Source organism: Glycine max, chromosome 8, assembly GCF_000004515.6.
Source record: "Glycine max cultivar Williams 82 chromosome 8, Glycine_max_v4.0, whole genome shotgun sequence".
Lineage (NCBI taxonomy): Eukaryota > Viridiplantae > Streptophyta > Magnoliopsida > Fabales > Fabaceae > Glycine > Glycine max.
Genome location: NC_038244.2, coordinates 32,651,961 through 32,679,190, shown reverse-complemented (window position 1 = coordinate 32,679,190; position 27,230 = coordinate 32,651,961). Strand labels below are relative to the sequence as shown.

Genomic DNA, 27,230 nt, shown 5'->3' with positions numbered 1-27,230 from the left:
TTTCAATTGCACCAAATCTCTAGCCTTATGGTGGGAATCCTTAGCGTGGACTGGAATAGTTGGGGCATTCCCCATAATCCCTAGGTACCATTTTCTGCAGCACCAAAATGGTATGAATGGTGGGAAAAGAAACAATAGGTGGAAGTGCTGGTGGGTAGCCTTAACGTGGTCAATGTGGCAACACAGAAATAGGATCCTATTCTCGAACGAACCATTCAATGCTACTAAGCTGATGGATGATGCTCTGTTTTTACTTTGGTCTTGGCTTCGAGCATCAGAGAAAGACTTCACTATGCACTTCAACTATTGGTCTACCAACTTACCAATATGTTTTTCAGCAGATTAGGAGGGTTCACTAGCTGTGGGGGCAGTATTTTAGGAGGGCTCACAAGCCATGGGGCTTTGATGATGTATTCTTTTATATAGGGTGGTTCATATCAATCTGAAAGTAACTTGACATGAGGATCCACTAGGATTTCTCTAAAACTTTGTAATTATAGTACCCCTGGTACTCTTATATTTATATACATATCATATTTTGCTGATCAAAAAAAAAAAAAAAAAAAAACAAGAAAATTTATTCCCAATAATAAATAAAAAACATAACAGAAATGGAGTTCCAGCAAAAAAATGTTTGAAGGACAACTCAAGGATGTTGGTGAAGTTGGGGATAATATTGCTAGAAAGAGACAGCTATTCATCAGACTAAGAAAAGCAAGTTCCAACTTTCTTAAAACCATCATTTGGAAGCTTCAAACCAATATTTTGAAGACAACTCAGGGATCTTGGTGAAATCAAGGAATATTGCTAGGAAGAGAGAGCTAGAATACCCACCAGCTTAAGTAAATCCAAAGCAAGTTCCGCTCTTCTTAATACCAAGATTTGGAAGCTTCAAACAAAGTGTGGAGACTCAATTATTCAAGAGACGAAATCATCATAAAGTGAGAGAAGTCACTGAGAAATATTCTATATCCTCTAAATCAAAGATTATGTGCCTATAAATCACTATTATTAGTTTTCAGTTTTCAAATGCAATTTTCAAAACAAAACGTGTTAGGCAAAAATGAAGCTTAAATGGTTTTTAAATCATTTTCGAAACACTTTTACACTCATTTTCAAAACCAAGAAATTTTTTTTTGTGAATTTGATTTAGTTTAAAAAAACATACACACATTTCCCACATTTGACAATGACACATTTTGCTGCCACCACCACACCACCAACACCATCACCGACTCTACCATTGTTGTCAGCATCATTACTAGTTGCCACTGCCATGACCACCATTGTCATTGCCACCATGCACCATCGTCACTGGCACCACCACCACCACTACTACCAACAATACCACCTCTATCACTGTCACCACAACCACCACCAACACCGCACCGCCAACACTTGTTGCCACCACCACCATCGACCACCATCGACACCGACATTGCTACTACCACCACTAATACCACCTTTGTCACTGCCACCACCATTGGCATCGCTGCCGCCGCCGCCACCACCACCGCCACTACCAACACGACCATCATTGGTATCTCTTCGTCACCGCTACTGTTGACATCATGGTAGTCAAAATCGTAATCTGATGCATAACATCATCATATGAGTTTACAATCTTCTTCGCCATCTCCGAGTCTCCGTGTGGTGAGAATCGCAATTTCACAGATCATCTAGGATCACCGTTGAAGATCGCTGCTCAATGGGGCACGATGCTTTTGTGCGAGTTGGTGTTTGACTTTTTGCAGGTTGGGTTTGTGAACTGGTATAATAACCCGCGGCCCAAAAAACCCTAGTCCACACCTTTCTCCTTCTCTTTGTTGTAAAAATTAACCGCCCCCTTTTCCCCTTAACTAACTGCGCCCCTTTTTCCTTTGACTGAAAATTTACCATGCCCCAAAAAACCCTAAAACAAAAATTACATTGCCCCATTTACCACCCAACTAAATCACTGATTCTCTCTTATACTCCACAAAAATGACTCTCTTAATTACAAATGAATGCAATTAACAAGAAACAATATAAGTTGTTGATCTTATTCCTAATACTCATGTTCTCTTTCACTCAATGTCCCAATTCCCTCTTTTCTTTTTCAGTTTCAGCACTCACTCTCATCTCTTTTTTGCTTATGATGTTTAATTATGTCTTTCAAGTGTCATATTCTGATTATATGTGCATATACATGAAATTTCATAAATTTTGTAGGATCTTACGATCCGTGTTACGATCCCCCGATTTACAATCCATACTCCCCTTTCCGATCTTGAATAAAATCTCGATTTTGACTACCATGGTTGACATCACCAACACCATTGTTGTCACCACCATACAAAAGCACTCTTAAACTAATTTTAATACAATATGGGACTTTCAAAATGAGTTTATTTTGAAACTAATCATATTTTAAAAATTAGTTTAATTTTTTTTTTTGAAACTATTAAACTAAAACTAAAAACTGGTTATTTTTAAAAATTTCGAAACTCAACTAAAAACTACCCCAAACAGGGCCTAAAATTATTTAAACTAGCATATGGGACAAAGATAGGGCAATGGAAAGCATTGTCGAACAAGAAAACAAAGGCAAACAGTGACAAAACACAAACCAAACAAGTACTGAAACCCCAATTTACAAAGGAAGTACCCACAAATGGGCTCGGATGGATGTGACATTTCAAGGGTAGGAATGACTGGTAGGGGTGACCACCGGGCTGAAAGTGCTGCCAGAACGACGGCTGGACACACCGGAAAGTGTCTAGTGCAGAAGCTGTTTGGCATGGCAAAAATCAGTGTGTGGGAGTCTGAATGGGAGGTCGAGGCTGTAACTTTGGGGATAGATACATTGGAAGATTCCGATCCTGATGATGGTGGTTTCACCGGAAAACTCATCGGAGACATAGAAGCAGGGGTGGCATGTTGAGACTAGAAAGTCTTGTATGAATAAAAGGGTCCAATAGAATAAAAGAATAAAAGTGTTCAATAGATAACTGATGGCCCAAAGGCTAAACTTGATGGTGCTTGTCTTGGAACTAAAATACAAAAGTTTCCTACATAAAAAAAACACAGAACATTGTCGTTTAGGTTGAGGTTTGTGGGTCATCTATCTTCTTGAGCCACTAGCAGCTAGCATACGAAGCTGTAGATCTGCAGTGCGATTTGCTTGCTCCGACGGTCATTTTTCACAATTCTGGCTTCAAAAATCGCCGATATAGCTGTGATAGCGAAGTGTGACGCGATGGCATTTGGACTGCAAGGCGTCATGACCCGTTGTGTAAGAATCGCACAATTTGCATGCAAGATGCAATTCACCAACTCGTTTGCGATTCACACGACTCGTGTGATTCAGGCACAAAAACTATAAACCCACAATTTGTATTGCCAAGCTGAAGAATTACATCGTATCGCACCAATCGTATCACGAATCATGTGATACTAATAACCATGTTTGATAGTACAGATAGCTAATAGTATGATACTTGCAAAATAGCACATATTCCCCTGGAGAAGAATCTAGTGGGGACAGAGAGATAGTGGAATGAAAATTGCAGAATCAGAGGCAAAAGCAGAAACATGCTCTGATGAGTCTGATCCAACAAGCTCTTGAACATCACTCTACCCTTGTGGCCTCCTAGCTCCCCCTTAGAAAGGCCTCGCTTATGACTTATGCCAGCCAAAACAAAGTTGTTCTGCCGTAAAGAAAATGGAAATTGACTAAAATAGTCCATTTCAACCTATTTCGATGTCTTTTAGCTTGTTCCAAAATAAACAAAAGGGAAGCAGGGTTTTCTGGATGAATTAGAGATGGGAGCTCACCAAATACGCATCCACATGAATCCTAATTACACAATTTTAATTTCCATATTGCATTTATCGCTATAAGAAGGCATATGTTCAACTACAGCCCTTGCCATGCATCCTTAGTAAATCTAAATCATTTCAGAATTCAGAGTTATCTTCTCTAGTTTAATCTCCATGATACATTTGTCATATGAATCATTAATTAACTAAACATCTAAAACAAGGTACCCAAATAGTATTATTTTTGCATGAGTAGTGAAGCATTCAAAGAATAATTAAAAGGACTGTCAATAACAGTTTAACCCAAACATAAAAATATATATGCTTTAAAATTGAGAGTTACTTACCATATGAGGAGTCTCAGGAGGAGGCTTGTAAGGGTGTGTAAAAGGTTCCCCAGTTACAAAAGGGTGTTTTGAAGCCTGCAAGAAACCCAAACTACCATTTTAAGTACTTACAGCTTAAATTTTGCATTAAACCAAGTCAAATTTAGTTTGAAAGATGGGCCAATGTGGGCAATAAGACAAAGTCAATTACCTGAAAGGGTGACCAGCGTTTTGCAGGATCGAATTCAACAAGTCCTTTCAAAAAATCAATAAGAGCCAGTCGTATTTGACTTTCTATTACAAGTTCAATATATAGCATTCATTAGTTCAATCAAGTTGAATAAGTGAAATAAAACATGCACACATGCACAGAAAAAAAAAAAAAAAAGCAAAATCAAGTTGAGCAGAAATTTCCAGCATTCTTGGGAAGCTAACCTTTGAGAATATCTTCTTTAGGTAGGTTTTTTCTGTAGGGATAATTTGTAACAATTGCTTCAAGGTTCATATGATTAAAATACTCTTTTCCAATTGATGGCTTCTTCAATTCTCTCTGAACAGGAACCAGAGATATGATAATAAAAATGCAATATTCAAAAAAGGAACCAAAAAAGAGAAAAGGATTTGAAGAGATGCCACATTGTTCATTTTGGAGAAAGATCCTACAGAAAAAACAAACATATAAAACTTACAGCTTCATATTCCTCCACTGTCAATGCTTGATAAACACTTCTTCCATTTTTGGAACTCTCACTATTATCTATGTTCTGGAGACTCCCGATACACTTAAAGAATTTACTTGTGTTTTTGGCATCCCTTAGTACATAATCAGGTGGTTGTCCTCTACAATATATTCACAACATCTATAATATTAATCAAAGTAGTAAAAAAAAACAAAACAAAACCAACTAACTTGCATACAACCATACGAGAGCTACATCTAATATTTTTGTTTCATATTCAAAATCTAAAACCTACCCTTCAGCCCTGTTTGGTAGAGAGGAGAAAAATAGGGTGAATGAAAATAAAAAGAATGGGTGGAAATATGTAAGAAACAAAGTGAAAATTAAAGGTATTTCGGTTGAAGAAAAATAGAGAAGAGATGAGCAGAGAGATAGAAAAATGAGTGGAAATAGTACAGTGGGATTTTTAAAATTATTTCCAGCTTATTTCTCCTCCAAATTTCACAAATTAATTACATCCTCACTCCCCATCCTATTTCCCTCCTTCCGAACAAGGGGTTCATTTCTGTCTAAGAAAGAGACAGAAGAATCTAAGATGTTAAAAGACTTCTGGGGTGGGAGAAAGTAAGAAACACCATGTGATGTCATTGATGGAATCCACAGCATCGGTTTAAAATAGTCACCCAGTGTCTAATTCGGGACTTATTTTGGGCATACAAACATTGGTGTGAAACTCACCTCAGACCGGGCAGTTTGACTGGTGAACTAGCAAACCAGTCAACCAACTAGTCCAAACAACACAATTATCAGATGTGCCTCAGAACCAGTACTGACTGGTCTGATGCTGCCAAATGTTTGCAAAACCAGTGACTTGCCAGTTTTTAGTGAAACAAATGAGTCACGTATTATTAAAAAAAAAATCAGGGACAAAGACAAAATGAAATGAGCATCTGCCAACCCTAATTGATGACACACAAATCAAACAAGTTGAGATCAACAGCACAAGCATCGAAGCATATTCCATTGTGATACCAATGACCATCACCATCATTGACTGGATTGAAATCTAAAGTGCAACCAGAAAGGAACCGGAATAAGGATGGGGCTTGGGGTGGGGGGCAGGCAGCAAGGGTAGATCCTGAAGCATGGGGAGAAGATGGAAGATATAATAGAGTTGTTTCATTCCCCTTGTATTCGTCACTGTGAGACTTTCAAATTCAAAGCCTAGTTCTGATTCCTAGAGAAAAATGACTTCTCTACACCTTCAGTCTTAACCTTATTGACAGAGTTCAGGAGAGAAGGCTAATTTTGACTTTTATGCTTTAGGAGAATACACAAATAACACGTTAGAAACAATGTAAATGGGCCACATTATTCATTGTGTAATTACATTAATTAGGGTAACTACAAATCCTTGTATTTATGACACATGGCTGGAATTTCCCCTCTAATGGTTCTAAGGACCTGCTAAAGGCCAAGTCAACCAACAAGTTGGATAATAGAAACTATGATATTTGGGCCTCAAATATTAACTTGTGGCTTATCTGGTAGGATTAAACTGCTCACCTCACTGCCATGGTTGACTGCATCAGCTGCAGAGCACTCCTATACCAGGTGAACTAAGATCGATACCCAACTCTGCAACAACATCAAATCCACTGTTCAGCCATCGATGCATAAGTTTTTTTCACGCTCATGTCACTTGTCAATTGGTGTTGGAAATCTTCCTTATTTACAATCACTCCTATCTCACCTCAATTGCGGCCTATTTGGGCCTTAATTGCAGCCTATAGCACCTTCATTGTATTCAATGTGAAGCGGTGTGTTTAGTCCCACACCTTCTAGAAATATGCTCTAAGTAGTGCTAATAAGATTTGGACAGTCCTCACTCACCTTACAAGTTGGTTTTGTGAAGTTGAGTTAAACCCTAAGACCATATTCTAAAAGATGGTATTAGAGTCTATCATAGATCCATTGTTGGGTTACCTATGTTGTTAAGAGAGTTGTTAAGAGAGTAATACATAAGACCATGTGGTCCAAGCCCATATACTCAAGACTAAACCCTAATGACTTTTATTACAATAACTCTTAACACACTTTACTCGGGGTTCTGACCAAGCAGCCCTCTAAGTCAGATATTCCTCCTCCTCCATAAGTAGTAAGCTTGGGAAATTATGACCCAAGTAAGACCATTGCCACCAGTTGAGCCATACCTTTGACAAGTGTTGGCCTCTACATTGTCAAACTCTTCACACTAAGAATGTTGCACAGGTCCTACCTCAAAATCTGTTTTGTCCTCGAACCCTCCAAAGCCACTCTTGACTGCCTATTTTGACTTTCTATGGTTTTTATGGGACACCATTCCTCTTTTTTTTTTTTTTGGAAGGCAAACATAGATATATATATTATTAATAATATCAGATCAGTACCAGAAGTACTGAAGAATTACACGTAATTACATGACACTAAGAGTGTCGCCTCCCAACCAAAACAAACCCTCCATAAATCACTACAAAGGATAAAATATCCAACCCAATACAGATATACAATATACCCAGCCCATATCAACTAAAATAAACCACAAGGTTAGAAGACCATTGGTTGAAAGAAATACTGAAATGTTTCTCTCTGGTCTTTAGCCATGACCAATTGAGGAATAAAGCATCCTCCATCACTTTAGATGGTTGAAAGTGATTACCCTCGAAAACCAGCTGATTTCTATGCTTCCATATAGAGTTAGTCAGAGCTACCCACCATCCATATCGACGAGATTGATTTTGCCCTACTGCATAGCCCTCACAGAATTGAATAAAGTGTGCTGCTGGAGATGATGCAATGGGGCCAACCATCTGATTCCAGCTCATAGATTCCCACCACAGCCCTATGGTCATTTCACAATTGAAGAACAAGTGATCCACCTCCTCTTGAGCATTCCCACACAGAGGGCAAGAAGTGTCCTGCATCTGCACATTTCTTCGAAGGAGATTTCCTCTAGTGGGCAGTCTATCTAGTACCATTCCTCTAGTACCATTGCCTCTGCCACACACTATTAATTCCTTGGCTCGCGTCTCCCAATCGCCATACCCAATTACTTTGGTCTTGGACTCAGGTGCCACTGATCACATCAACAATTCTCTATTCTCCTCCATTTCTACCTCTGGTGATTTATCTTCAATCAACATAGCTAAAAGTTACATAACACAATCCCATGGAGTTCGTACCACCCACCCTCTCACTTTCATTTGTTGGCTCTATTCTTTATGTTATGAGTTCCCCATTTAATTTGCTTTCCGTTAATCTTTTGGCTTGCTTCCTTGATTGTGTTATATATTTCACTAAGGAATCTACATATTTGTATGACCAGAGTGCAGGATGGATGATTGGTGCCGAATGTGAGTTCCATGATCTCTATCAGCTCTCTAGCCCTATCTCATGTCTACTCAGTCACAGATGATCCACTCATCTTTTTATGTATTAGAGTATACCTACTCTGATGGGTTTATTTTTCTTTCATTAGTACAACTGTTGACAGCTGTCATTACAGCTGTAGACAGCTGTAGTAACTAACTAACTAACTACCATTCTGTTAGTTAAGCTCTATATAAACTGAGCATGTAATGATTCAAGACTTGGGTTGAATAATAATATCTTCCTCACTCTCAATCTCTCTCAAACTCTATTAATATGCATTGAACTGCTGAGAATTTTCTTCGGAATAAGATATCGGGATTTTTTATTAGAATTGAGCTGCCCTAAGGACCTACACCAGTTTCTCCTTATTAAATTTTGAGGTTTCAGCTTTTGTAAAGAAGCTAAGATCCTATGGCAGTGCTCTGTCTTTCTTGTTTTCTGTTGCCTTTGTTTGTAATAGAATGCTATAATTTACAAGGGAACTTATTCATCTCAAGTCAACATTTGGGAAAGGGTTATTTATTTAGCTAGTATGTGGTGCTCTGCTCAAGGGAACTTCTTCATCCCGTTATATGAAAATGGATACTTAAATTCCTTTGACAAATTTTCTCTAGGCTAACATGAAAAGTATAAATTAGAGGGATAAAGAAAGAAATATCTTCAAGGTGATATCACATTTTTTGCTATATAAATTGTATAGCAACATAATTAAAATGTTTCCTCCTTGAGAGAGAGTGGCATACCCAAGAATTTCAATCATCCGTTTCAAAAGATCAAATTCTGAAGCCCCAGGGAATAATGGTAATCCAAGAAACAATTCTGCCACTATGCACCCAAAGGACCACATATCAATAGCTGTTGTGTATCTAATAAGAGCTAAGGAATGATGAAGCAAGTACATAAAAATAACCTGAAAATAAATTATTTAAAAAGGAAACAAAACTTCTGAAGAATACACACATTCAGAATGTGAGACATCTCTGTGCTCTTAAGTATCCTATATGTATTTGAATTATTTCATTCGTAAAGAAGTATGAGGATATTGAAAACCATGTCCAAATGTGACTATAACAAACCTGTCATACAATCTTAGCAAGATTGAAACATTAAAAAGGTTATAAAGAAAGCCAAGGTTTCAGAGAATCAACCAAATTCAATCCCTGCACCCCAAACAAATGGAAGAAAAACATGGCACAAGATGATGGATAATAGTTCCAGCTGATCTAAAATTTTAAGTTTTCTTCAACAATTCTCCGCAACTAAGTCATAAAAGTAAAATACCAAGCAACAAGTAAATGTAGAAACTTCAATTGTGATTTGATAAAGCTTATTTAAAAACTTCAATTCCTTCCCAGTCTAATGACATATTATGCCAAGGCAACTCAAACTATAGCTGCACCTGCTGCAGCACAACTTTTACATTCGAATTAATTAAGAATACTAAGCTAATTCCACACATATTGCAATGTAGAAAGATGATGAGCTAACAGAAAGGTAAAGCAATAAAATAATGAAAAAGAAAAAATGCTTGAAAAGAAAGGCATCAGCTACTGATTTCATCAATTAGGATACTGACATCCAAGAAGAACCTCAGGTGATCTATAGTATCGACTCTGCAATAAAAACAGAGAATAAGTTTAGGTACCAGACAATGATAATTACAATAGGAATTATCATAAAATCCTACTTTCTACAGTAAACATAAACCTGAATATAAGAGTAAACGGTGCGGTTTTCCATGCATGCTGATCCAAAGTCAATGATTTTTATTTCTGCTGGCTTCACAGTGCTACATGTGAAACATAATTAAATCATACATCAAAATAAAAAAGCTGCAGCCTGCAAATTTAAGAAAAGGATTTGATTCCTCCAAGGTGAGGGACTCACTTTAGAGTAAAGAGAAAGTTATAACCATTGATTATAAAAGTAACTGTTGAGATTGTGATTAAATGCATACTCATGTATATAAAATAAATTATGTAGTTATTTAAATCTCAACTGTTGATTTTTTAATCAATAGCTATAAACCTTCATTTTACTCTCTAAAGTGAATCCGTCACCCTCAGTTTAGAGGTATTAAATCCTTAAGAAATAGCTGCTGCATACAGTTCTTTATGAGCACCTTCATGTAAGAAACCAACCTCGTACATAAAAGAATGTTTTCTGGCTTCAGATCACAATGAATGATGCCAGCCTCTTTTAGTAGAGCCAGTCCGTATAAAATCTTGTAACAAATTTAAGAAAATAGATTATGATAAGAAAACAAAACCAACAAAAGGTCATACAAAGAATTGGCATACCTGCTTAGAGAATAGCTGAACAATACCAAGTGATAATCCCCTAAAATGATTCATCTTGATAAGCTCATACCTGTATACTACACTATGTCAACACTAAAATATACAAGAGAGAAAATAACAAATCTAGGATAGCAACATTGCAAAACCAACCAAATATCTTTAGTTCAGTAGAACGCGAACACCATTCAAGCTTTAAATGCAGTCTCATTCTCAATGATAAATTCTAAATGGAAAAAAAAAAAGTCCAGAACTTACAAGTTTGTGTCCAGCAATTCAAAGCAAATGCACAAATGTCGTTGATATACAAAATAATCATATATACGAACAATGTGATGCTTATCCTCGGGATCATACTTCTTATTTAACTGCAGGACAAAGAGTATACATGAATAATTTCTCATGGACTTCCAAGAAAATGAGAAGCATCTCAATAATAACAACAGGAGGTTACCGTTGTTAAAATAGTTACTTCAACCAGCGCCTGTTGATAGTATGCAGGTTGATTTTTAATGATCTTCACGGCAACAAAACTGTTGGTATCTGAATCCCAGCATTTAGCCACTTGTCCAAATGTCCCGTGGCCAAGGAGATCTTTGACAATATATCTGCACCACATCAAAATGCAAAGTTTAATGAAGAGGTACTAGGTTGTCAGATGGGTAAGGTGGTATCAACTGAAAATCAACATTTTAGCTTTTGGTATTCATTATATAATGACAACATGAAACAAAGGAAGGAAATATGGATCACAAACCTTTTATTTTTCTCTAAATGGATCAACACAAAATTCACTGTCAAAATAAGATCCGAGTTTACATTATCATAGCCATCATTAAGCACTCCAACAGATGGGCTGGTCAAAAATCTTTTTGGATTTAGATCTTCAGAATATTTAAACTGTGGATTGCATATTTGGTATGTTTCAACTATTTCCTTGGTTAATCTAGCCACCAACTGTAAATTAGAAGGTGAGCATCAGTTCACAATTTTAGGTACCATAAGCTCCAAACAGCCAGATATAAATGACAACTTAATAATGTATCAAATTTCCATCTTAAATCAAAATGATGCTACAGCTATATGTTTAAGTAATTAGAAATGAATAAGATAGAAAAGTAATAGGATAAAAATCAATAGCTAGACAATGATACATACATACATGCATACATACATACATATTGGAAAAGAATTATATAGGCAGAGATGACTACGAGACGTTTTAACCACACCACCCTGATTATAAAATAAACACAAGGATATGATAGGGAGAAAATATGGAGAATAAAATCCAATCAGATTTGAATAATCTGATCTTGATCTTAGCCTCCTGAATTTTCTAAAATCCTTATTGTAAATTTAAATTAAAAGTCAACATCCCCCTCAAGTTGGTGTGTAGAAGTCCAGCATGCCCAACTTGCTTATAGATTAGTCAAAATTAGGTATAAACAATCCTTTCATAAGAACATCTACTACTTGCTGTGAAGAAGGAACAAATGGCATCCAAATTAGGCCTACATCCACCTCTTTTATAAAATTTCTGTCAATTTCTACATGCTTGGTCTGGTCATGTTGAATTGGGTTCTGGAATAAAATAATTGCAGTTTTGTTATTACAATACAGCTTCATGGAGAGAGTAATAGGCAGTTGTAACTCTTGTAGAATTATTTTTATGCCATAGAATTTCACAAACTCCTTGTGTCATTGCTCTATATTCAGCCTATGCACCACTTCTAGCCGCAACATTTTGTTTTTTGCTTCTCCAAGTACAGTAACCAGATGTTGACCTTCGGTCAATAATGGATCCAGCCCAGTCTGCATCTGTGCACACTTCAATACCTTGCTCCCAGTTTTCTTAAAAAATAATCTTCTACCTGAAGCACTTTTGAAATACCTCAATCCTGTAAATTGCCTCAACGTGTTTAAGTGGTGAGTACATGAATTGCATTACTAAACTTACTGCAAAGGCTATGCCTAGCCAGGTTTGAGATAAAGAAATTGATTTGCTCACTAATCTCTGGCACCAACTTGTGTCTATTGGATCTCCTTTGTCTTCACTTCCAAGTTTTTTATTAGATTGAGGAGAATAGGAGGAAGAATGATGCCTTGCAAGTTGTCAAACTTCAGAAGAAAACATATTTGGATTTTTTATTTTTAAAAAGTTAAGGAAATAAATCTTCCAAGTACAAAAAACTTGGGAGACCTAGCCTACCAAAGGAAAAAACTAAATGAAGGGGAAAAAAACACCAACATCATACATGTAACACAGCACATCAATCACTTTGTAGATCCACCAGAGAGAACATCCCCCCACACACAGACACAAAAAAAGGCATATAAAGAAGCTAAATGAACTACTCAATTCCAAATGACCTCTAAGGGAAACAATTGACCAATAAAAATTCTAGCATTTCTGTCCAATTATGTACACCAAACAACCCTAGATTGAGAATAATGCCAAAGCCTTTTAGCAACCCAATTGGTGCAAAAACTCTATAATTAACAAACCAGAACTTTTGGAGATCCTCGGGGAAAACCCAATCTTCACCAACAACATTGTTGTGGACAACACCAAACGAATTATTCCAATGGGAAACTAATGAGCAAAGCAATAATAAATGTGAAGCATTAACAAAAATCCATCTGTATAAAACACAATAATTAGGAGACAATGTAGTTAGAGGTCTTCAAATTTTACGTAAAATCATTGGTATTAATCTGGTTTATAAAAGAAGCCCAAACAAAAGATTTAACTTTTGAAGGACCAAATTGGCTTATCTAAGTAAGAATCACGGTGATCTCTTTGAAGAAGTTTATATGGAACAACCTCACAACTTTGTTGCTCAATGGGAGTCTTCCGGATTAGTATGTAGTCTTCACAAATCCTAATATGGACTCAAATAGTCTCCCAAGACATGGTTGGTAGATTCGGTACTGTGTTTAAGTAAATGGCATGTCTTGAAACGAGGATGATAACTCAGTGCATGTTTGGATTAAAGTTTGTCTTAGAATATGGGTTACAGGCCTAACTCATCTCTACAAAACCGACTAGTAAAGTGAGGCTTGCCCCCACTTATATTCTTTAATTTGGCCATATCACTAGTCGATGTGGGACTAAACCGCCACCCTCGAGGTTGCAATTCAAGTAACTCCGAAAGAGGCCGTAAGTAAGGCAAGATAGGGGATCCGCAATTAAGCCTCAATCTTTTATCGCCATTCCACTGCAGGATATATCTACTTGTTTGTTTATGTTGACAACATTGTTATTACATGTAGTGACCACCATGCCATCACCCAATTAAAGCAACACATGCACCACCATTTTGAAACAAAAGATCTTGGTAGACTTTGTTTTCTTGGGGATAGAGGTAGTAGCACAAACTAAGAGTGGTATTGCCATTTCCCAAAGGAAGTATGCAATGGATATTTTGAACAAAACTTGCTGTTGAATGCTGTTAAGATTACATATTATTCTGCTATTTATGATTTATGATTAGATAGTAATTAGTGATTTAGTCCTTATTACTTATTAGATTGATCCTATTTGCTCATTATGAATAAAGGTTTAGTGTGATCATCCTTGACACACAACATTACAGTAAAACACTGTTATATGGTATCTTAGAGTATAGGTTCTTCTTGAGAGAGGAATAACGAAAATCGTGTTCCAATGAGGACCTATTGTCCCCGATGGACCTCTTTACTAGTCATCCTACTTCCAACGACCTATTTCCACATTCCAGTGGACTTTCTCCTTTTTATGCTCGCTGCCCCTCTTTCCAGCAATTTATCTCCTTTTCTGGCAATCGCCGCCGAAGCTTCGGTGAATTTTTCATCTGGGGACCCAATCACCAGCATCACCATCTACACGATCATCATGGAGACCTCATCAGAGCTTTGACGCTCTCTCATGTGCCCCTCCTTTGCGTGCCAAACGGCATTTGAGCGCCCCCACTGTTCTGACATGTGGTGGCGCGTCCAGCCATATTTTCGGCGTTTGTTTCCGATGCCAAACTCCCTAAACTAAGGCACACAAAGCACAGTCAAATTCAAGCGATTCCGAGACTGTCTTTTGTTGGGCCTTATTTTCCATACTTGGTTTTATTCAGGTTGTGTTTTTGTTTTCATTTATCATGGCTTCTTTGCCCTCTTTTGGCAGACTTCCCAACGCCTTTTCGTCGGGGCTCACCTTCAACCATTGTCGCCTATCGCCAAAAACCGCCAACTCAAACCATCGCCGCATGTGACTCAACCCAGGGCCCTAGCACGTGAAGTTCACGCACCCGACGCGTGATGCATCTCCAGCCAGCGTCATACTGGTCTTCTCTCCCTCCACCTCAAGGCATCCCCAATGGATCTTTTTGCTTTTTTCACGGGTGAACAATACCTGTCATCATCGCCGAAGACCGCCATGTCATCCACATGCGTAGCCAACTCAAAACACCACTGCACGCGACCCCACTTAGGACCCTGGCACATGAAGTTCACACACACGACGTGTAACGCGTCTCCAACGAACCGCCTTTAGTTTCTATTAGGTTGACCACATTTGCAACAAGCTCGATTCATGTGCAGTATATGCTCGAGCTTTCGGGTGAGTGTTAAGATTACATTTTTTTATCGGCAAAAGTAGATATATTATATATATTAATGAAAGCAGTACAAGTGGTACTGATTTACAAACAGCCTAGCATCAACGAGAGCAGACCTATGGTTAGCTAATACAATATACAGAATAAGTATTAGAGAACCAAAGATCTGTCTATTAGCTAGGCAACCACCCCCCCCCCCCCCTCTCAATACAAAAAACATCCCTAATACTGCTATCTGCTAGACCACGAGTGAAATGGGATATCAAATCCTCTTTCCAAGTTTTTAAACCAGGTCCAGCAGAAGAATAATGCATCCTGCATCAATTTATGACCATTAAAGCTTTCATTTAGGAATGCAATCCTATTCCTATGATGGCAAGTACACCAAGTGAGTGCAATCCACCAACTCTGCCATCGTTGACCCCTAAAACCATCAAATTGGATAGTAATTAGTGATTTAGTCCTTATTATTAATTATTAGATTGATCATATGTAATCAATACTGATCCTATTTGCTCATTATAAATAAAGGCTTAGTGTGGTCATCCTTGACACACAACATTACAGTAAAACAGTGATATAAATGCTAAGCCTATTGACACACCTATGAGTCACAATTCCCAACTTCTACCAAATTAGGATGAGCCAGTTTTAGATCCATAATGATACAGACAATTGGCTGGGAAGCTGAATTGTCTCACTGTCACCCGACCAATGTTGTTAATGGCGGATGGTGGTTCATGGCGGAAAGTCAAAAATCCACCATAAAAATATGGCGGATGGCATAGCGGAAAATGGCGGACGTCATGGCGGACAAAAAAATAATAAAAATATACATATAAATATAAATAAAACATTAAAAAAAAACAATGGATTGCATTCAAATAACTGAAAAAAAAAAACAAAAAACGGGTGTAAAAAATAAAAAAGGGTGTCAAATAGAAAAAGGAAAAAAAAAAGCACCCCACATCAAAAACAGGTGTCAAACAGAAAAAAGAAAACGCCCTCAGCCCAGGGCAAGCGATTGAATCTATTTGATTATGGGTTATGGGTTAGGTGGAACCAGTTAGCAAAAGGAAAAATACAATTCTCAAATGCCTTTCTTCCTTCTTTGTTTAAGAGGCCAGTCTGCCATGGACAAAACAAAAAAAATAAAATGCGCCAGAGCACTACCGTCGCCGTCGACGTGCGTCGTGCGGCAGTCGCGTGCGGCAGTCGTGTGCATCGTGTGTCGGTCATCGGTCGTCGGTCTCTCGCGTGCGTCGTCTGCTGGTCTGCTGCCGTCGCACTTGAGAACGTTGTCTGCAGTTGTCGTGTGCGTCGTCGGCGCCTGCGCCGCCGTTCGTCGCGCTGCAGACTGCTGCTGGTCACGCCGCTGAAGAGGAGAAACTCGGGTAGGGTTGGCTCGGGTCAGCCCAACCCCTGTCGCGCATGTTTTTTAAAAATAAAAATTCCGCTATTCCGCCATTCATGCGATTCCGCCATGACCGCCATGGCTATGGCAGTCGCCATAAGAAACCCGCAACGCCACCGCTATTTGGTGGTGTTTTTCCGAAATTCCGCGACGCCATTCCGCCATGGTGCCGTCATGGTCGCTTTTTAATAACACTGCACTCGACCAGATATTTCCTTTGCATATAGTATAGTGAGTCAATTTCTTAACTCTCCTTGTGAAGGACATTGAGATGTTGTCATTCGTATTCTAAAATATATCAAATGAGCTCCAAGAATAGGTCTTTTGTATGAAGACAGGGCTCATACTTGAATTGTGGGATATTCGGATGCAAATTGAACTGGCTCTTCCACTGATAGGAGATCCACCTCTGGATATTTTGCATATTTCCTAGAAAAGTAAGAAGCAAAATGTTGCAAGTCCAGTGCAGAAGCACAGTAACAAGTCATGGCTTCAGCCACTAAGGAACTTATTTCGCTGAAAAAGTTGCTCAAAGAACTAAAGTTTGAAGATGTTACACAGATAACACTCGATAATCAAGTTGCACATTATTGAGGTAGATTACCACTTCATCAGGGAGAAGATTGGCAAATGTCTTTGCTAAGTCTTTGAGGGGTCCTCGAATTGGTTATATTTGTAACAAGCTAAGCGCATATGATTTATATGCTCCAACTTGAGGGGGAGTGTTAGATATTGAAAATATCTTTAATTGTGGTCATTAGACAATTGTTGGAGATGGATATTGTTAATTATGGTAATTAGGAAATTCTACGATGTACAAAATTATGGTAATTAGGCAATTGTTTTCTATGTAATTATTACCCACGCTATATATAGTAATACATTCTGATGTGTACATTGACACACATATTCAGTCATGTCTCTTGTTTTCTCTTCTCAACAGAAAACACCTTATGAAGACCATGTGTCTAAAATTAAATAGAACCCCAATCACCCAAGCTTATTCCAAATTAGCTACCAAGCAAAATGAAACTATAGGCTCCAACCAAATGCACCACCAAATAGTAGAATAAGTTAAACATTGTCATAAAAAATCATCAATGCATAAAGCCTTTTAAACCAATGCCATAAAGATTTAGCCTCTATATACCAAATCACTAAAGATAGCACGTGGATATTATTCCAAGGACATAGGGCACACTCAGCATTGACCAAACAGGTACATTAATAGAGAATAAAGAATAAAGAATCAGTAGCAAAAGGAGGCATTAACAGATGATGAACATGTACCATACATAGCATGCATATTAGGCAAAAGTGACCATTTACCTGAAACACATCAGTAGCTCAATTCAACAAAAGTTATCAATTGGGAAAAGAATTTGCACAAAAACACTCCAAAGGAGTCAAAGGATCAAATCCTTTAAATAAAAACTAAAGACAGATGAATATAATCAACAAGATCCAACCAATACTCCCGCTCAGAAATTTCCTATCATTTAGAAAAATGTGAAAATTCAAAGAAAATTGGAATCTTCAACACTATCAAAATTGTGGATAGCATAGTTAAGTAAGGAACTAGAAACCTCTATGCTTCTCTTTTCAAATGAGCAAATCAACGTAATCTATAACAAGAGCATTAAAGTGCACAGGATCTGGACTCAGTACAAAATGATAGCATGGTAGGCCATCATTCAATTTATTACAAAAGTCATAACCATTTTCCCTTTAACCCACTTCTTCTTCATATTTTTAACTGTTGCTATGGCGAAGAGAAGTGATGAACGAAGACTACAAGAATCCAACAACACTACACAAACAAAACAAGAGTATATCTACAGAACACATGAAGTCCACCAAACCTAAAAAACTGGCAAAATATACCAACAAATTCTACTCAACTATTCCCAAACTATTCCCACCTCTAGCATCTCTAAATCCCAACACCCCATTATAAATACCCTAAAAGAAACACCTTTTTCACTCAAAAACTATCACCATACCATTTTAATCACAAAACAAGGCACCCAGTTCTATTTTCCCTAAAAGAAACACCTTTTTCAGTCAAAAACTCTCGCCATACAATTTTGATCACAAAAACACAAAACAAGCCAGCCAATTTAATCACACACGCACACTTATTCTCACAAAAAGCAACCAAAATCAAAACACAAACTCACAGGTTTCCTCACAACCACGCGCAACGGTTGCTGCTGCGGCTTCTTCTCAGCAGCAGAAGCATCTTCTTCTTCGGCCTTAGGCTTGCAAGGAGAGAACACGAAGCCGCGGGGACGCCACCCCGAGGCCAAGTCCGATGATGATGATGATGACTGAGCCTGCTCCTCCCCCGCACGTGCGACCCCATCCATGATCCACAAACAAAAAGTTAACAAAAAGAAACAACAAAGAAAGAGCGAGCGAGAGAGAAAGCCGCCCCCAAATTCAAGTGAGAGAAAGATTCACTTTCCCCAATTCGACTTCCATTATTGCCCCTCCTTCTTTTCTTCTTCTCATCACCACCACCACCACTGCGAAAGTGCTTCTTCTTCCAATCAATCCAACCGATTTCAATCCCATCACGGGCCCCACCTCCACGCCCCTCCAATCCTCGCCTCGAACCCGAGATCCATCGATTCGCGGGTTCCGCTTTTCTTCTTCCGAATTTAATCCGATGGAAAGAGGGGAAATTGGTCGCAAAATGGAGAAAATTGATCGATCGGATGTAATGAGGGTTTTGGTTCTGTGTAGAGGGATTTCGATTATTGTATAATTTAGTTTCTTCTTTGGTTGTTGCTTTCAAAGAAAGAGAAAGAGGATTAAGAGAGAGATGCAACGGGTGCTGCGTTTCGTTGGTCTCGGAGACAGGCACTGCACGACACGCCGTCTTGGTTCGGTCCTAGCAGTGATGAGGAATTCTTTCTTTCTTATTTTTTGTTTTTGTGGGAACAAAAATCCCCTCTTTTTAATGTGGGCAAATGGCAACACAATCAGCACTCCCTCATTCCAACTCTAGCTTCATTTACCTTTTTTATTAGTGCTTTTAATTAATTAATTATTGCTTTTATTTAATAACTATACATCTGCTGGGTACATAGAATTTATGTTTTTAAATTTTATTTTTTTAGGTTATTTTTAAAATATTCTTGTGACATGATGTAAAATAATATTCTTTTTTATAATTTTTTTGGATTTAAATATATTTTTATTTTCTTAAATTTGGAGGCAGGTCTATATCCCACAGGTGACAAAGGGTGTGATCGCCTAGCAGCCATGACAAAGAAGAGCTTAAAAATAAATTTTTTTTTGTATAGTTGTACTTGTATGGTAATTTTTTTAATGTTATTTTTTATTATTTTATAAATAGATTAAAATTATTATTTTTATCCTATATCTTTTTTATATTTAAATTAAAATTATAACATGAGTATAAAGTGCTAATATCTTAGTTGTTAGTTTTTTTTCAATGTGTGTTGTTGCATAAAAAGCAACCGATTGGATTGGTTAAAAAATTCAACACAATTCCGAAATAAAAATCAAGCGGTTGATGTTAAATGTTAAAGAGGAAAATATGCTCTTCAACAATAGATTCTTAAACTCTCATACTACTAAAGGAAGTGTTTAGTGTAGGTGAATGGGAAAAAGTATAAAAAAATGCAAGAAAATTGAATTTAAATGATGAAAAAAGCAATAAGAAATGAGATAAAAGTGGAAAGTGTCTGATGTAGGTTTTCATTTTGTTAAAATTCAAAATTACTTTATCTAATATTCCTACATATAAAATAATGTTACTAAATTATTTTTATATTTATTTTCTTTCATAAGATGCTTCAGACGTGAAAAATAATGAAAGAATTACATATTTATTTCTACAATTTAAATACATTTAAAGTATTTTATAACTACAATTATTGCTTAGTTAACAATTACACATGTTATATTACTTTTCCATTATTTTACTTATTAGTTGGAATTAAAAGTTTGAATTATTTTTCAATGTTTTACTTATATGTTAAAACAAATAATTGAATAAAAAGCTAGAATTTTTTTTAACCTTCGGAAACTGTATTAATTAATACAAGATCATCCTACAATTACATAAATAAATTGTTTACCCCATCCGCCACATGGGTTGAAAAACTAGTATGTATAAAAAGAGAAGGGTTGGATTATTTTTGGAATATAGAAGGAGATGGGTAGGTGTAGTTTTGGAAGAAAATCGAATTCATGAGGAGCACCATAATTCATGAGGGGCATATTTCTGTTAGCAGCTGGTCTTCAAGGCCCAGCAACCTCCATGCGGAAGAAGAGAGAAGAGAGAAAAGAGAAAGAGAGACAAAGGAGTATTCTTATTTTCTTATCGTTTTGCAAGGTGCTTTCAGTCATTTATAGTTTGTTACAAGGAACCAAACTTAACGGCTACAACAGAAAATCTAATTGCTAGTTAGTTATTCTAACAGAAGCTTGTAATGGTTGATTGTGTCTTCTCGAAGCTACTTGTCTCCTTTGTGCATGGCTCAACTATCAAGTACGTAGTCCTTCAAGCGCAAGGGGGTATTACTTTGCCTTTTGGGCTTTGCTATTTGTGACTCCTTTCTACTAGGTGTATCATTCCTGTCGCCTTCGAATAACACCTTGTCCTTAAGGTGATGAAGGGATTTAAGGGTTGACCATTCTTCCCACGATGCTTCATCAGGATGCAGACCCTTCCATTGAACTAACACTAGTTGCTTTGGGCTTGTGTCTGACGGAATGGTCTTGTGAGCCAAGATGGCTAAGGGAACTAGAACTGGTTGGTTGTCCACGGGCAAGGGAGGAAGGTGCGTGGCCTATTCCGATGTCGGAGATCCGATGAAGGGCTTCAAGATAGAGCAATGAAAGACGGGATGGATGCGAGAATGCTCTGGTAATGCCAGCTTATAGGCAACTGGTCCCATTCTTTCTACAATATGGAATGGCCCATAAAAACGCTTGGCAAGTTTGGAATGAGTCGCACCCGAAACCGTTGTCTGTCGATATGGCCGGAGTTTTACCAAGACCCAGTCTCCGATATGGAACTCGTGATCTCGGCGATGACCATCCGCGATAGCCTTCATGTGTTCTTGAGCTTTAAGCAACTTTTGTCGTAATAACGAGAACACTTCTTCTCTTTGACTCAGCCATTCATCTACTGCTTCTACTTTTGCAGAGCCTTCCACATAGTGAGGATAGTTTGGTGGCTTACGACCAAAGGTGACCTCGAACAGAGTCAATCCTGTGGTCGAGTGAACAGAGGTGTTATACGACCACTCCGCCCACAACAGAAATCGTCCCCAAGTCGTGGGTTTGCGATGAACAAAGGTGCGCAAGTACTGCTCCACCACTCGGTTGGCCACCTCCGTCTGTCCATCTGTCTGTGGATGATAGGCAGAGCTCATCCTGAGCTTAATGCCACTCAAGGAGAAGAGAGTTTGCCAGAATCTGTTGACAAAAAGTGGATCTCAATCGGAAACGATGCTCCTAGGCATACCATGGAGTTTACCTACTATCTCCATGAAAAGCTGGGCAACACCTTGCATCGTGTGCTACGAGGGCAGCATGTCGAGATGAAGACCTTTTGAAAAATGGTCTACTACCACGAAAATGCAGGTGTGACCGCGGTACGCCGGTAACCCTACTATGAAGTCCATTGACAGATCTTCCCAGGGCTGAGATGGTACGGGCAGAGGGCAGAGCAAACCTCTTGGCTTTGCAGTTTCATACTTCACAAGCTGGCAATCTACACAACTAGCAACAAACTTGCGTGTGTCCGCCGCCATGTTCTTCCATGTGAAGTTTTCCGATAAACGATTCAAAGTTTTCCTGAAGCCCATATGACCACCTGTGGGCGTCTGACGGAATTTAGTAAGCAATACATTGATGAAGGAGTAGTTGGGGGGTAACCATATGCGTCCTTGATGTAGAATGAAGTGAGATGTTATCGTGTATTCAGGAAAGTCTACCGGAGACGAATGAATCTGTTCTCTGAGAGTAATGAACTCCTCGTGTGACTGGAGTTCCTTCCATAAGTCTTCCAAGAACATGAAGTGTGGCGTCGAAAGGATGAAGAAGGACGCAGTAGTTGACTCCGATACCCACGACAAGGCATCTGCGACTACATTGGTTTTACATGTTCTATATTGTATGGAATAATCAAATCCCAGCAATCATGACAAGTACCTGTGTTGTTCAGGAGTTTGAATCGCCTGAGTCATCAACTCCTTCAAGCTTCGATGGTCTGTAAGGATCACAAAGTGATGACCTAAAAGGTATTGCCGCCACTTCTTAACGGCGTTGGTGATGGCTGCAAGCTCGCGTACATATGTTGAGGATCTCGCTAGCTTGGGGCAAAACTGCTTGCTGAAAAAAGCGATTGGGTGTCCTTCCTGAGATAGCACTGCACCCATGCCGGAACCTGATGCATCTATCTCCACGGTGAACGGTTTGGTGAAGTCCGGCAGTGCTAACACCGGAGTGTTAGTGACAACATTTTTGAGAGCTTGAAAGGCAGCTTCTGCTTTGGGTGACCACGCAAACCCATCCTTAGTTAACAGGTGAGAAAGAGGGGTTGCCATAGTTGCATATCCTTTAATGAACCTGCGATAGAAGCCTGTAAGTCCAAGAAACCCACGGAGGTTGTGAGCAGTGTGCAACGGCGGCCATTGTTGAACAACTTGTACCTTGTCAGGCACTAGTTGTACGCTTTTCTCGGAAACAATGTGGCCCAGATACTCAATTTTTTGTTGCACGAATGAACACTTGGGTAGCTTGAGTGTGAATTTACCATTCATTAACACTTGAAATGTTGTTTCTAAGTGAATCAAATGATCACTAACAGTCCGATTGTATATTAGAATATCATCGAAGAAGATGATGATATACTTGCGTAAGTATGGCTGAAACAAGCGGTTCATTGTTGCATGGAAGGACGAAGGGGCATTGCAAAGCCCAAACGGCATCATGCGAAATTCATAGTGGCCATGGTGGGTTCGAAACGCTGTTTTCCCGATATCAGATTCTTTCATCAATATTTGATGATAACCTTGCATCAAATCTAATTTGGAAAACCATGTTGCACCTCCCAGTTCATCTAATAATTCATCCACCGTTGGTATAGGGAAACGATCTCGAATGGTGATGGCATTAAGCGCCCTGTAATCCACACAAAAATGCCATGTGCCATCTCGTATCTTTACGAGTAATACAGGTGAAGAAAAAAGGCTCGAACTATGCTGGATATGGCCTTGGCTCATCATGACAACTACTTGATTTTCAATTTCTTGTTTTTGTGAATAAGGGTAACGGTAGGGACGCGTATTAACAGGGGTTGAGTTTGGCAAGAGGTTGATGGCGTGATCAGTGGGTCGTGACGGTGGTAAGGTGTTTAATGGCTGAAAGAATGGGGCGTATTTAGTGAGGAGGTTGTTGATTTCTGGAATCTGGGAAGTTAAGGGTAGAAAGGTAGTGGTGTGAGGTTCTAACTGAATGTGGAAATAACTACTGGTGTTACCTGTATGCATAAGGCGTCGCAATTGTGAAGGAGAAATTTGCTCCATGTTCTTATTGCGTTCTCCGGTGAGCTCGATTAGCTTCCCTGCGTAAATGAACTTCATTGTGAGAGAGGTATAGTCAGTAAGTACATGCCCTAATGATTTGAGCCACTGCACTCCTAGGACGACGTCCGCACCGCAAATTGGCAACACGTGAAAATCAACTGTGAAAGCATGGTCTTGAATGTTCACCGGAACATCTAGGCAAATCTGATGGCATTGGAGTTCCTCCCCGTTACCCACAATGACCTTAAGAGGTGATGTATTTTGAGGAGACAACCCCAAGGTGGAGATTAACGCCTGTTGCGGGAAGTTTTGGGTACTTCCTCCATCAATGAGGATGCGAACCCTACGATTTCCAATTACTCCAAAAACACGCAAGGTTTTAGGAGCCCCATGTCCTGAAAAAGCGTAAAGGCTGATCTACGCCGGCGGCAGTTCATCGATATCAGAAACTGCTGTTACCAAGTCAGGTTCATGGCTTCCTTCCTCCTCCTCAGTAACAAACAGAAATAACGAGGGAGTGCACTTGTGCCCATGCGAAAATTTCTCGTCGCAATTAAAGCATAATCCCTTCTCCCGGTGAAGGGCTAATTCTGTAGGTGACAAGCGTTTAAAAGGAACAATGGTAGTCTGAGGTTTGGTTGTTCCTTAGACCAACGAAGGTTCAAAGGAGTTGGTGGATGGCGGTGTGGTGGTTTGTGTGGGTGGAAATTTTGTGACGTGAGTGTTCTGACGACGACCATCCCAAAGCTTCTCTTCATGCAGCCTTGCAAAGGAGACTGCTTGAGTCAAGGATTGTGGTTGCATCACCTGCACTTCCCGACGAATGGCGGGACTTAACCTCGAGATGAAACAACTCAGCACAAACGGTGCCGGAAGTCCTATGACGCGATTGGCTAAGGCTTCAAATTCTGAAATATACGCTGTCACTGACGATTGTTGAGTCAGCTTACACAACATTCTAGTGGGATCTTCGTACGTTGAAGATGAGAATCGTGTGTGTAGTGCGTGAAGGAACGCGGGCCACAACGACAACTACCCATTGCGATACATCCACTGGAACCAAGCTAACTCTGTCCCTTCTATGTAGAATGACGCGATTGTGAGGCGCTCATGATCCGGTGTTTCATGATATTCAAAGAATTGCAAAATCTTGAATATCCACCTAGCTGGGTCAGAACCATCGAACCGCGGGACTTCTAGCTTTAAGTGGTGGACTGTACTCATGTTGGTTGTTGGCGTCGGATTGAACGCAGGCGAAGGCCCTTGAGGGTTGGTCTACGATGTTTCCAACTGAGTCATCCTCTGGAGCAGTTCGTCGAACCTGGAAGATATTGATGATGAAAGCTTGGCGAAGGCATCTTCCCATCGTTCAGTACTTGTCTTCGAGCGAGTGACATCAGCCATGGCAACGACAATGAAAGCACCAATGTTAGGTCTTCAAGGCCCAGCAACCTCCCTGAGGAAGAAGAGAGAAGAGAGAGAAGAGAAAGAAGAGAGAGAGAGACAAAGGAGTATTCTTATTTTCTTATCGTTTTGCAAGGCGCTTTCAGTCATTTATAGTTTGTTACAAGGAACCAAACTTAACGGCTACAACAGAAAATCTAACTGCTAGTTAGTTATTCTAACAGAAGCTTCTAATGGTTGATTGTGTCTTCTCGAAGCTGCTTGTCTCCTTTGTGCATGGCTCAGCTATCAAGTACGTAGTCCTTCAAGCGCAAGGGGGTATTACTTTGCCTTTTGGGCTTTGCTATTTGTGACTCCTTTCTGCTAGGTGTATCAATTTCATTATGTTAATAGTCATCATTACACATTACATTTTTTTGTAGTGCATTACAAATGTTAATTGTCATTGAATACAAATTCATGATTTTTGCAGCACATTACACACGTTACAGAACTTTAGTATCCAAATCATTTTAGTATCCAAATCAAAACTACATGTTGAAGGCAAATATGATTTTAGCCTTAATTGCCTATGAATGTGCCATCATTTTCTTCTATTTTCTAAACCCTTTTTGCACCATTTTAATTATTGATTGGTCTTAATTGTCAATTAATTAGGCAGTTTTATTATTTGGGCTCATTTAGCTAATTTGATGTTTTTAATCTAATTTCAGGAATTAATGAAACATTGGGCTTAATCCAGATTTTGGTTGTGGACTTGAAGAGGGCAAATAAAGCAGCGCTTACCTTAGTTAATTTCTAATTAGGAAATTTCGCAATTTTATGTTGTTCAGTGTTTATTTCGTTTTGGGCCAGAGTATTGTAATAGGGCCCAATGACTTTGAGTGACTCTTTTTAAATAGCTGCCTTGGGATTCGTGCAGGGCATTCTATTCTGCTATGCTATTTTCATTATTCAGAGCTTTGGTTTTAGGTTTTCACGTTTTTCTGTTCCCTTGTTACAGTTTTCGTTCTTAATGCAAATTTCCGTTTTCTGCTTCTTATTACGAGTTCATTCTTGCCTCTTCTTCTACTTTCTGTTCATTTACGTTCTTGTTCATTTACGTTTCTGTTCATTTACGTTCTTGTTCATTTACGTTTCTGCTTTCTGTTTGAATCTATGGAAGGCTAATTATTCTAGTGTTGTTTCCTTCTGAGGAAGAAGCCCAACTCTCTTTGAGGTTTCGTTTGTAATGTGGTTTCCTGGCAGTTTTCCCTTCACCAGTTATCCTAATTTCGTGAATATTAATCAGTGCACGCTTCGTGTTCGATTAATTGCCTCTGAGCCTAACTTGCGTTCATGCTTAATGGACGAAGGGCTAACTGGTGTATGTGGTGCCTAATCACGTATTGAAAACCCTAAGTTGATTTTCGCTTAGTAAATTGAAATAGGGTTGGATTAAGTGGTTGACTGTTAGGGACGAATTCTCCATAACCCAGGATAAGAGAGTGGCTTCTGAATCAGAGGAAACAACCCGTTTTTAATATTAGTAGTTTCGTATTCCATTTTATTTGTTCTGCTCTTTAATTACCAAACAACCAAACCCCCCCCCCCCATCGTTACTGTTACTGCAAGTATATTATGAACATTTGGCTTGTCACTGCTCGTTGGGAAACGACCTAGGATCACTTCCTAGTTACTGCATTTTCATGTTTATTTGATTCGGGTACGGCCTCGATCAGTCATCATTACACA

General features: G+C 38.8%; 1 protein-coding gene across 2 annotated transcripts in view; it reads right to left on the bottom strand.

Moving 5' to 3' along the window:
* The window catches only part of LOC100786931 (dual specificity protein kinase YAK1 homolog), a 33,400-nt gene extending 13,877 nt beyond the window's left edge, over positions 1-19,523 (bottom strand). For both annotated transcript variants that reach the window (XM_041017812.1, XM_006585806.4), the window contains exons 1-13: positions 18,702-19,523; positions 11,273-11,472; positions 10,970-11,123; positions 10,774-10,883; positions 10,519-10,588; positions 10,360-10,442; positions 9,926-10,007; positions 9,791-9,831; positions 8,962-9,084; positions 4,817-4,967; positions 4,563-4,677; positions 4,339-4,421; positions 4,149-4,223 (exon numbers count right to left, since the gene is read on the bottom strand). In XM_041017812.1, the coding sequence (XP_040873746.1) occupies positions 4,149-4,223; positions 4,339-4,421; positions 4,563-4,677; positions 4,817-4,967; positions 8,962-9,084; positions 9,791-9,831; positions 9,926-10,007; positions 10,360-10,442; positions 10,519-10,588; positions 10,774-10,883; positions 10,970-11,123; positions 11,273-11,472; positions 18,702-18,890 (1,476 nt within the window). In that variant the 5' untranslated portion in view covers positions 18,891-19,523. The remainder of the gene's footprint in view (positions 1-4,148; positions 4,224-4,338; positions 4,422-4,562; positions 4,678-4,816; positions 4,968-8,961; positions 9,085-9,790; positions 9,832-9,925; positions 10,008-10,359; positions 10,443-10,518; positions 10,589-10,773; positions 10,884-10,969; positions 11,124-11,272; positions 11,473-18,701) is intronic.
* Positions 19,524-27,230: the final 7,707 nt, after the last annotated feature.